A 12,001-nucleotide genomic window follows, 5' to 3' on the forward strand; every position below is an offset into this window, starting at 1 on the left:
CAGCCCCCCCCCGTGGCTCTTGGGGGGACAGGGGGCAGTGGGCATTCCTCCCTGCTCCTGCCCTTTCTCCCAGGAAGGTGGGGAGCAGCACCCCACACAGTGAGGGGAGGGATTTGAGGGAGCTTGGGCCCAGCCCAGCAGCGCTCAGCAGTTTTCCTGGGGCCAAAAACGAGGAGGAAAAGGTGAAGCTGTGCAAAGTGCCGGGGCAAGGGTGGCATGGGGCATGGCTGGATAACAGAAAGGACCCGCAGCAGGAAAGCAGGGTGATGGGGTGAGGACAGTGTATGCCAGCACAGGGCTTGCAGTGGACGGAGCAGGAAGTGCAGCCCGAGGGAAGTGTGACTTGCGATAGGGCTGGGGGAGACAGTTGGGTTGTGCTCTACGGTTCAGTGCGAGGGATGTGGAGCAGAGCTGGCACCACAGTTTGGGGGATGTGGGGGACACTCACCATGGCTCAGTGCAGGGGATGTAGGAGTGCACAATGGCTCAGTGCAGGTAACTTGGAGGGATGTGCACCGTGTCTCAGTGCAAGTGGCAGGGGCACATACATCATGGCTCAGTTCAAGGATTTGGTTTGTTCTCCATGGCTCAGTGCAGGGGACTGGGGATGTTCACCACGGCTTAGTGCAGGGGACGCGTAACGTAGTTCAAGTGCAAGGGAAGGGTGACACGTACCATGACCCAACGTGTGGAATGCGTAGCTTGTGCTGGGGCAGGGGCTGAGCCTCCTGCCTGCCTCTGGCACCTGAGCAGTCTGTACTGTGATGCAGGCACTGCTGTCCTTGAGGAGGGGGCCGGGTGCAGGGTGGCCGCACTATGGCCTGGTCCCCCTGTCCTTCACAAGGATGACGTTGTGGAGTCCACCACCTCTCGGCCGTTGCACACTGTGGGCACATACTGCGAGGCAGAGCCTGGGAATGAAGGAATCAGTTAGGGGCAGGTTGGGGTCTGGCACCAGCAACCCACCCTCAGGGCATCCCACTCCGGTGGGAGATGAGTGCTTGGGGAGCTGCATCCCTCAGGGCTGGGATGGAGAGTATTTGGGGTGACCATGTCCCCTCAGGGCAACGACAGGGCCCTGGGCACAGTATCCCCCCTGGCAGGACATGCTGCAGTCTTGGGGCTTGCAGGCATGAGAGGTGAGAGATTGGGACGGAACACAGACTGTGGTCCCTATAGGGAACACAGCATCTTTCACACTCCCGTTTTCAGCCACACCCTACCCTGCACCCCACTTTCATTCAGGGGCTCATGCTGGGGTGCTCCTGCCCCCTCCAGGATGGGGGTGCTGCCACCCAGCCCTTCCCCAACCCCACCATGCTCACCGTGGGACTGGCTGGAGCTGGCGGCTGCCACGCTGAACCGAGCAGTGCCCACACGGTGGCTGGCCACATTCTTCTGCGGCTGGAAGAGTATGATGTGAAGCTTGGGGGTGAAGAGGCAGCCGAGGACCACAGTGCCGCTGAGGCTCACTGAGATGCACATCGTGGTAGTCTGGACCTGGAGACAGGGGTGGGCATCAGGTGCTCCTGCCACCAGCCCTCTGCCCGGAGAGGGGCAGGATGAAGCCTTCACTGCAGCACCAGCCAGCCCCACCAGGTAGGGGCTGCTGCCTGCACCCCACAGGGACAATCCCACCCCCTACCACGTCCCTCCATCAGAGTGGACCCACAGCAGAGGATGGGCACTGCCCTGATGGGGACATGCTGCCCCTGCAACCCTGAGCAGCACCCTCTGCCCTGCCAACAGGCTGCTCTGGGGCAGTGGCCAGGGTCAGAGCCCAGCACCCCCACCCCAGTGCCCGCTCCCACTGAGGAGTGCAGGTCCTCTCTGGAAGCCCCCAACTGCAGCTGCCTCCCATCGAGTCCTCCGGGCCTGGCAAGAATGTCCTGCCTTGCCAGGCGGGTTGAGGTGCTGCAGGGTGTGCCCTGTGCTCCCCTGCCCCTGGCACTGCTTAGCTCCACAGGCACCATGCTGGCCCTGAGGCTGGCTTTCATGCCCTGCTTGGGGGAGTATCTGTATGGGCCAGGGGCATTCTCATGCCTTCGTGTTGCAAGGCTGAAGGATGGAAATCACTCCTCTGTGGTCAGGTCAGGGGTCTCTGGAGGTCTCAGGTCCATTTTCCATCCTCACCCTAGCAAACAGTCTGTCAAGGAGCGGTTGGTGCCTTCTCCTCAGGAGTCATTGCCCCTTCAGCCATACTTCACCTGGTCCCAAACTCCCCAGTGCAGAGGTGACCATCACCAAGCCTGTAGTTTAAGACCCTTCTCCAGGCCTATGCAATCTCTAGTCACAAACCCCATGGGGGCCCAAGTGGCCATGACCACTCAGATCAAGCCTTATTAAAACCCCCTAAAACTCAGGCTCTTACACGATAGTCGCTGGAGGTCACGTAGAAGATGGGCAGGAAGGCCAGCCAGATGATGCAGGTCGTGTACATGGTGAATCCGATAAATTTGGCCTCATTGAAGTTTTCAGGGCATTTCCGTGTCTTGAAGGCATAGACCGTGCAGAGGACAATCAAGAGGACATTGTAGGTGAGCGAAATGAGCATGTTGGAGTCACGGTTGTTGCACTTGAGGGTGACGATGTACCTCTTGTCAGGCTCCGTCTCCTTGCCAGTGCCAGGGGTTTCCACCAGCAGCCAGATGATGACGATGATCAGCTGGCAAGAGATGAGGGCCATGCAGATGACTACCTGTGATGTGGGGCTTATGAACCGGGGACGCTGGACCCCCTCCTTCACCCCACTGAAGATCCTGGCAATGCGATTTGTCTTGGTCAAGAGGGCCGAATAGCAGACAGCGAAGGACGTGCCCAGTCCCAGGCGCCGGAGCGTGCACACCTCAGTGGAGGGCTTTGCAATGAAGATGAAGGTCATGCTATAGCACATGAGGACCCCAGTCAAGAGAATGTAGCAGAGCTCCCGGCCAGAGGCCTTCACAATGGGGGTGTCATTGTTCTTCATGAAGACTCCAAAAACAAAGAGTGTGGAGATAAAACCCAGGCAAGAGATAGTGACAGGACCAATGGCCCAGGCATCTTTCCAGCGGATGTACTCTTGGGGCAACTCATAGCAGCCATTCAGGGTCTCATTGGGCCAATAACCAAGACCACAGTCCATGCAGGTGAACTCATCCAGCAAGTACTCATAGGGCTGGCAGGGGATGCAGATCCAGCAGCATATGTCTCCGGGCTGCATGCTCTTTATCTCATTCTTCTTGCAGGGGTCGCTGCACTGGGAGACAGGGATGGAGGTCTCAGCCCATGGGATGAGGCTGGTGTTGAGGATAAGCCCCTCAGCCCAGTAGCCCACCTTCTGGTACCGATACCGCCCATCCACGTGGTGATAGTTGAAGATGTTGTAGCGCCCAATCCCATCACCGTAGCGATCAAATCGAACAACGCTCTTGGTGTCTGCTGGCCTGAAAGGAGCTAGAGGGAGGAGAAGGGGAGATGGTCACTGTCATGGGGCAGGAGAGGGCTTGCTCCTGGCCTGGAGGAAGGGCTCCTTCCAAGGGTCACATGCCACCATGGCCACAGGCAAACGTCAAACCTGTTCCCTGCCTTCACTCTCATACTTGCTGCCCATGCACATGTTAGGAGCAGGAAAGCAAAGGTGGAGAACTGCCTCCTCATGTGTCTAACAGCTCAGCAGCCTCAGCCAGATCTGCAGGGGCAATGTGGGGATTTACAGTCTCTGCGCCTGTCAGTGACACTAGAGTAGCTGGGCTCAACCCAAGTCACAGAGGACACTCTTCTAATTCATCCCAAACTGTGTGGGTTCCTGATCAAGGGTATCCCTCCAGTTTAACCCCTGAAATGTGAATAATCACAATGCTTGCAAGTGAAGTCTCTGAGGACCCATGTTCTCAGAGGGTCTCTTGTGGGACTGATTCCACCTAGCTAAAACATGATGGATTTGGTCACCAGCTTCTCTACAACAGGGACAGAAGGCCTGGGTTGCCTCCCAGCATAGATAGCGGACTGTTGTCATCCTGGGACAATCACAGCCCATGGCACAGAGGTCCCCAGGTGGGGGAAGGCTGGAGGACTTGGAAGGTCTTGGGTCAAATTTAGGTCTCTTCCTTGCCCCACAACCTGCCCCTTTCCAGTTAGGCAGCCAACCCCATCTCCACCTCTAGACTCACCATCAAAATTAACATTGAGCATAAAGTCCTTGTAGAACCTCTTGCCATTGACAGGCTTCATGGCATCGCAGAGCTTGGTGGTGTTGGGGCACAGTGCCTGGTGCATGTTGTGGAGAGAGTGAGCCATGGCGTAGACTGCATTGACCACAAATGTGATCTTGGACTCTGGCTCAAACTTGCCTGTCTTGAGGGAGTACCAGCTACAGTCCTGTGTGTGGAAGCTGCACTTGAACTTCTGCTCCCAAAACTCCCGAAACCAGGGATTTCGGCTGTTATTGTAGGGGTTAAGGTTACGGAAATAGGCAGCAAACTCCTTAATGGGGTAGGCTGCCAGTTCGATGGTGATGGCTCCCTCTGCCACCGCTTCGCTCCCAGCCACCACGCTCTCCAGGGCCCCCCATCCATCACTGGCCACCCACATGAAGGACACGTTGGCTCTCTGGGCAGCTGCCAGCAGCTCCCGGGCATCTTCACTTCGGGAGAACAGCACAACCACCCTGGCATTGGGCTTCTGCTGCAGAGCTCGGACCACGCTGTCGTAGGTCTTCTTGTTCATGGAGCGCCCCACCTTCTCCGAGGTGGCAATGCAGATGTTGCGCATGCGGGCTTCTTGCTCAAAGGCCTCGATCCCTGTCTCCCCGTAGTCACCCTCTGAGGCCACAGTGGAGACATAGGTCCAGTTGAAAAAGCGGAGGATCTCTGCCATGGCTTTGGCTTGGTAGAAGTCTGGTGGAACAGTGCGGGCGAAGTAGTCATAGCGGGACTTGTCACTGAGCTTGGCGCTGGTGGAGGCATAGCTGATCTGCGGGATCTGAAACAGCCGCAGCAGGTTGGCCACCTGCATGGAGGAGGAGAGGTGAGTGCCTCAAAACATGGGCCAGCAAGGGACATTCTCACCAGAGGGGCCCCTGCCCAACACCAAATGTGCCAAATGTGCACGGTGCTTCCAAGCACCACCATGGGGCTGATGAGCAGCCTCCCCACACCTGGAAGATGCTGGTTGGCAGACAGATGGACGAACACACATTCACAGGGTTGCCTGAGCCCTCACACGTACTTATTTCTTTTATTTGTTTTACTATTTCATGTACCCTCCTCTGAGATGCAGGGCTGTGAAGGGGATAAACTCTCCCACAGGCAACCTGTGGGAGATGCTCATGGGCTCTGGGGCCTGGGAGCCAGGGGCACTGAAGAGCTGGGCCTGGGGACCGGTGCCTGCACATCCTGCCTTGGGAGCCCAAGCAGGACTGGCACTTTCCATCTGCTTAGCAGAAGTCCTTGCTAGCTTCAAAGGGGAAAAGAGCCCCGCTAACGAGGCTGTTAAAAACCCAGGCTCTTAGAGCAGCAAGGAAGGGGCTTGGGCATGCTGGCCGGGCCAGTGAGCCTGCCCACATCTCACTGCTCCCAAGGCGACAGATGTGGCTGAATTAACATGGACAAGTGCTCTCCATGACAGAAGTCCCCTAATGGCAGGAAGGCCCCCGAGCGCAGCAATGCTGCTGCCTGGCCTCGCTGCACAATGGGATCTGCCAGCCCACTGTGCCACCCCAGCACTGCTCACGCTCCCTGGCTGGCTACAGGCTGCCCGTGCCACCACCTGCCTACCCGCAGTCAGGATGGTGCCCTCAGCCATGGGTGCACACCAGGTCCTCCATCAAGGGAAGGGACATGCACCCACATGGACTGGACCAGCATCCTGCATCCATCACCTGGCCCCAGCTTCCTTTGCCCTATGGCCGGGAGGATGTGGGGACCCTGGAGACCAGCAGACATGGTGTGACATGCATTGGAGACTCGTTAAATCCTAGCAAACACATGGCTCAGCAGCAGCCTCAAGGACTCGGCTGGCTCCGGTGGCTGCCTGCATCCTCGGAGGATGCTTTTTTCCCTGCCAAAGCCCCTGGGTCTGCAGAGTTGTGGTCTTGGGTACTGAGCTGTGCCCCACGCAGGGTGCCTGTTCCTGTGGGGACATGTGGGTGGTGACCCTCTGCCCTGGCCATATAGCCATAGCCATAGGCTGAGCCTTTCAGAAGCAGTGCCCCTCACAGCTGCCTGCACCTTGCGGGGCTGGGCTGGGGGGCAGAGGGAACAGTGCCCTTGCCGCTCGGCAGCTCTGCCTGCCAGGATCAGTGTTCCCACCGCCACCACAGTGTCCCTGGCACCATTCTGACATCAGGAGTGTCATTGCCGTGCCAGGGCATATCCCTGCACTCGGACGTCCACCCATTCCACACAGGACAGGACACACAGGACTGGAGATGAGCCGAGCCCTGCTTCTGCACCATAACAGACCCCAGGGACAGCCACCCGCTGGGTGGCAGGACACCGCAGCAGACTCTCCCCCCAACACTGTGCTGGCCAGGAGGGGCTTGGACATCCATGGTGCAGCCACGGCCATCCAGGCATAGTGGTGGGGGCAGCTGGTCCGCCGGACGCTGGAGGTGGCCACCCGCAGCTCCTGCCTCATCCAGGCCTGGTGGCACTGCGTGACCACCCGTCGGCGGGAGGAGCAGCGCCTGCTGGTGCTGGCAGAGTAGGTGAGGCAGGAGAAGGCCATTGTCCTCTTTCAGGCTTATGCCAGGATGCGGCAGGCCAGGGTCTGGTACCAGCGCTGCTGGGAGGCGGCTCGCACCATCCAAACCCAGTGGCGGCGGTGAGGGAACCAGCAGCATGGTGGCACCAAGGACTGTGTGAACTTGAGCATTGAGATTATCCTGGGCTGAGGAGCTGCACCTGCTGACATAACTCCAGGAGGGGAATAAAGCCCTGTCCCTACATGGAACAGATCACCGGCTTAGCTCCCATGGCTTATAGTGGATGGGGGGCTTCCCACAGCTCCTGAGGGGATCCTGGCCACCATCAGGGCTGCAGGTCCCCCATAGTAGCAGAGAAATGTCCCTCTCAGGTGCCAGGCTGCCATTCCTTCCCCACTGCAGGAAGGGGCACAACATCACTGTGAGGGATGCGAGAGCACTCCTGTGCCCCACTGGCAGCGTCATCACTGCACTGCTACCAGGGTTCTAACCCACCCGCCGTCATTCCTGCCAGCCCCCCAGCCCCATCTGAGCCCCTCTTGCCCCAGGTACCTGAATGGAAACGTCGCTGTAGGAGCCACCGATAACGCCGGTGATGGCGGTGGGCATGTCATCATGAACAGCATAGGAGCCATCGGGGCAGATGTGCTCAGAGCCATCCACCTTGGTGAGGGAGGCACGGACGAAGTCGAGGGACTGCTCAAGGGCATAGGTGTCCTTAGAGCATGTGTCGAGGATGTGGGCACCCAGCTTCACCCCGGGCAGGATGCTCCTGTCCTTGTTGATCTCATCCAGGGCAAAGAGCATGGCCTCCAGGCGCTGGATGCCCCGGTGCTCGTTGATCTTGCCACAGTCTTCACTCCCCACTCCCTTCTCATGGACTGGGAAGAGGCCGCCAATCACCAGGTCCCCATCCATGCTGATCTCCTTCTTGCCAGCCATGCCATGCCCGGCAGCCAGGCAGGTGGCCAGGTGCATCAGCCACAGCCAGGCGGCCAAGGGGACTGCCATGGGGTGTGTTGGAACCGACACTCCACCCCTTGTCACCTGTCAAGGCAAGGGCAGGCTGTCCCCAGGCATCGGGTGGTGGGGGTGGTGTGGCGTGGTGGCAGCAGGAGGGTGTGCTGCCACCCAGCACGGCCCTCAGCACCTGCAAACGTAAAGAAAAAAGCGCTGGGTCTTTAGGCTGCAAGGTGGGACTGGGACTATCCGCAGGGACAATGCCAGGGCTGCATGTGCAAGAAAGGGCTTGAGCTTGTCCGTGCCCCCCAACCCTGTATCCAGGTTGGAATCCTGTATCAGGTTTTCCTTAGGAAGGATCCCCCCACAGAAGGGTGAGCTGAGCGGACGTGACAGCTCCCGCAGTAACCCAGGACACCCTCACGTGGCACAAACCCCAGGGGGCAAGCAGAGGCGCAGGGACTGGTCCTTACAGCACTCCTTGGGATGGGCAGGGGGTGCACAGAGCTGATTCCTGTGGCAGCACCGGGCTGCGCAGCCTGCCAGGGGGCAGCTTGCTGGCCCCTACAGCATCGAGATGGGTAAGTAGCCAGGGTGGTCACCCGTGGCAGGGATATCACCAAGGGCAGGGTCAGCTCCAAGCTGAGCCCCTGACCCATGCAGCAGCCTGAGGGGTGCCAACAGCTCCCAGCCTCCAGCCAAAAGCAACCGGCCATGAGCCCACTGTGTCCCCAGCACCCAGCCACCGCTCTATTTTACTCCCCGTTCCATACTCCTGGAGCCCACCTGCCTTGGCATTGACCTCTGTGCCGGCCATGGCACCAGGGCCAGAGCAGGGACATGCTGCTGGCTTTGTCCTCCCGCAGTGATGCGCGGGGTGGGCTCCAGCAGCCGTGGTGCCTTAGAGCCTGTTCTCTCACCACCGCCCCTTCCTTCTCCGTGTACTAAATTCAGAGATTTCAGTAAAAGTAAGAGCCAGGTTTGCTGACTCCCTCTGCAGAAAGCACGGAGGCGCGGGGGAATCAAAGGCTTTTGCAGCAGGCAGGCCTTGTTTTGGCAGGAGATGCAGTCCCCTTGGAGAGCAGTTGTCTTTTCCCAAACCACAAGAGAGATTTGTTTCCCATTTGAAGCTGCCTGCTGAAATCCCACAGAGCTGGTGTTTTGGGAGCCATGGGAGAAGGATTCCCCCCTGACAGCCCAGAAAGCTCAGGCTGCTCCAGCATGGAAAAGTGCCAGTGCCACAGCAGGTCCTGGGGCTCACCTGCAGGCTGGCAGAGGAGGGTGCTCATGGGAACACATGGGTGGGAGATGGGGTGATGCTGAAGGGTGCCGCCCCCCTGTACCTCCCCACAGCTGGTACCGAGGCTGCTGTCCACAAGCAGGAGCAGGACAGCCCTCAATGGCCTTGTGGTGCTCCTGGACAGGCAACGTCTGGCTGGAGGAGCCCTCCAGCAAGCCTTCCACAAGCTGGAGCTGGTGGTGATGCCCTGGGGATGTGGGCAGACATTGGACATGGACCATATAGCAGGGTGGGTGGGGAGGTGCACACAGACCTCCTCCTGCTACATGACCCAAAGCACCTGCCCTGGGTGATGCCTGCCTGCAGTGAGCCCCCAGCCAGCTCAGGGCATCTCTACCTGACCCCCAAATTGAAGTTTGGGAAAGAGACCACGGAAGGGTCTCTTATTTCTGTCAGTCAATGCTTTTGAGGGACCCAGGGCTTCCTCAAGCAGAAAAGAGGCTGGAGGCATATGGGTTATTGATGGAACACATCAGGCAGGCTGAGCCCAGCACAGGGTGCCACCAGCACCGGGAGCCCAGCTCCCTGGGGTCCAGCTCTTCTGGGGCAGCTGGCAGCACCCGCCAGACAAAAGGCACGTTCAGGTAAAGCGCTCCCAAAAGGGCAAAGCATCACCCACCCTGCAGTGAGCCCTGAAGTGAAGGGCTGCAGCCATCCCCAGAGCTGCTCATCTGGGCTGGCATGGTGCCAGGGGAGGATGCAACATCTGGAGGACATCTGGAAAAGTGAAACACCAGGCAGGGCGCAGCGAAGTCCAGCCCGAAGGCCATAGTGTGGCAGGAAGGCTCCTGCCCACTGCTGGCAGCCTCCCCCCCCAGAAAGCATTGGTGAGTAGGATGGGTGAGAAGGTGCCAATGCTCCTACATGCCCCCCACCTACAGCTGCCAGGAGACCTGATCCTCTGACACCAGCACCCTTAGGGGTGGCATGGGGCACAGTGAGAGTGCTGGCAGGGTGCTAGGTGAGCCCAGCTTCACAAGCTGCCATCACCACCTCCACTGGGGGTCCCCGGAAGTCCCACTACCACCAAGCTCTGCCAGAACCCCTACTCCTCCCTTCCGCCCCACGGCCTGCGAGCCCCGTGGGTCAAACAGCCTTCCCCGGGGCGTTTGTCCCACTGCCCACCACCGCTGTGGCCATTCGGCTGCTCTGGTGGGAGCGCGGGGAGTCAGGGAGGTGAAAGCGAGAGGAGCTGAGGGGGACCTGCCCCACTGCAGCGCCTCACCGGTCATGGCTTCAGCCCATCAGCCCCAAATCCCATCCCAAAACCTCCCGGGGGTCCGGCTGCTCCCCGTAAGCCGCTGCTCTCCCCGGGCTGGATCAGCCGGAGGAGGGACCCGCGGGGCAGCGGCAGGGCAGGGAAGTCAACCCCCTTCCCTCCCCGGGGACGGCGGGCAGACCCTGCCCGGGGACGGCGGGGTCCCGCGGGGGGGGCGGCGCTGCTGGGGCACCGGGGCGGGAGGATGGAGACAGCCTGAGCTCTCCTCCCGGATCCCCGCGGTCCGGCGTCTTGCTCCGGGCATTGGAGAGCCATGGGGACCGGCCTCGGTGTTCCCCGCCCGCACCCCCGGCCCAGCCGGTGCCAGCGCCCGAAGCTGGGCTCCCGGGGCTGCGGGAGGGAAGCCGAGCCTGGGCACCCGCACTGGCCGCCGAGACACGCCGGGTCGCGGTCCCCACGGCTGCGGGGGTTCGCAGGTCGCCCAGGGCACCGGGGCTTTGGGGATGCCGGGGCGCCGCCGGGGCACGACGCTTCCCGAGGCCACGGGAGCGCCAGGGTGGGAGCGCCAGGGTGGGACCGCAGCCCTTACCTGGGCCCCAGGGGCTGCGCCGAGAGTCGGTGCCGGGAGCGGGAGCCGGTGCCAGTGACCGGTGCAGCGGCTGCCTCAGAGCTGCAGCTACCGCCGCCTCCCGCCGCCGCCTCTGACACTCCGCCAGCCCCAGCTGAGCGGAGCCGCTCCGCCCTCCTCCCGGCCCGGCCCCGGCCCCCGCCCCTGCCCGGGCCCGGCCCGCCGGGTACCGGCACCCCGGGGCCGTTCCTCCTGTCCCCCGCCCGCTCCCGGCACCGCCGGGCAAGGCACCGGCAATGCCGGAGGCTGGCGGGGCTTGGGCAAAGCCGGGGAGGACATGGACGGATGCGGGCAGGGCACGGGCAGGGCACAGGTAGGACGCGGCCAGAGAAGGGGGGGGTACAGGTAAAGCACGGCCAGATTCAGGCAAAGGATGACCAGACGGAGCCAGGGCACAGACAGAACTCAGCCAGACGCAGGCAACGAGTGGCCAGATCCAGGCTGGGCAGAGGCAGGACCCGACCAGAGCAGGCAGGACCCGGCACGGCACAGCTCAGCTCCTACTTCGCCAGCCCCATCCCAGCCCAGCAAGGGGGGTCCCAGCTTTCGTCCTGCTCTACAGCCACGACCTGGTGTCCCTGGGGCTGTTCACCCCCCCGACACAGACACACCCCCCCCCTCCGGCCCTGGGGCTGTTCACCCCCCGACACAGACACCACCACCCCCGGCCCCCTGTTCTCCAAAGCCCTTGTAGTCTCCCCAGGCTCCAGCATTACCCCACTGCCCACCTGAACTCCTCACAGCCCGCAGGTACTCACCATCGGCCCAAGGACCAAGCTGGGCGGAAGTCTTTGGACAATCTGAAGACAGGGGCAGAAGCTGGATTAAGTGTTCCAGGTCTCCACCACTTGTCCAAACCTTCTCTGGAGCCCTTTGGCTGCCCAGGATCCTGCCATGATGTGTCTGCCCTGTGCTGGCATCCCAGCTGTCCCAGAGAGCTCCTGACTCAGGGACAAGAATGGGACAGGGGATGACAGGGATGGGCAGGGGCCAGGGGTGCTCTGGGGCACCACCCTGTGCCTCAGTTTCCCCACTGCCAGCTGCTGTGCTTGTAGGCTGAGTGTTACGGCACGTCAGGAAGTCAGACCCAGTCTGCACCTCCCAGCAGTCCTGATTTGTGACAAGGTCCCCCAGGTCCCATGGCACCAGGACCCCAGACCCCACCATCCTATCTTCTTTCAAGACTCACCACAGATGGAGTGGGGCACT

At 61.0% G+C, this 12,001-nt stretch overlaps 1 protein-coding gene across 2 annotated transcripts; it reads right to left on the reverse strand.

The window, feature by feature from the left end:
* Nucleotides 1-421: 421 nt before the first annotated feature.
* On the reverse strand, nucleotides 422-7,707 carry GRM2 (glutamate metabotropic receptor 2). Of its 2 annotated transcripts, XM_057407829.1 has the most exons (6): nucleotides 7,238-7,707; nucleotides 4,152-4,989; nucleotides 3,317-3,435; nucleotides 2,372-3,238; nucleotides 1,326-1,500; nucleotides 422-911 (listed from the first exon to the last, which is right to left on the reverse strand). In XM_057407829.1, exons 1-6 carry the CDS (start codon nucleotides 7,694-7,696, stop codon nucleotides 838-840), a joined length of 2,532 nt encoding a protein of 843 aa, XP_057263812.1. In that variant the 5' UTR covers nucleotides 7,697-7,707; the 3' UTR covers nucleotides 422-837. The 2 variants fall into 2 exon arrangements, with proteins under 2 accessions (XP_057263812.1, XP_057263811.1); XM_057407828.1 differs by having other exon boundaries at nucleotides 2,372-3,435.
* Between the last annotated feature and the right edge of the window lie 4,294 nt (nucleotides 7,708-12,001).

Source organism: Pezoporus wallicus, unplaced genomic scaffold (assembly GCF_028554395.1).
Source record: "Pezoporus wallicus isolate ANWC-B61680 ecotype Strahan unplaced genomic scaffold, APGP_CSIRO_Pwel_v1 contig_3568, whole genome shotgun sequence".
NCBI lineage: Eukaryota > Metazoa > Chordata > Aves > Psittaciformes > Psittacidae > Pezoporus > Pezoporus wallicus.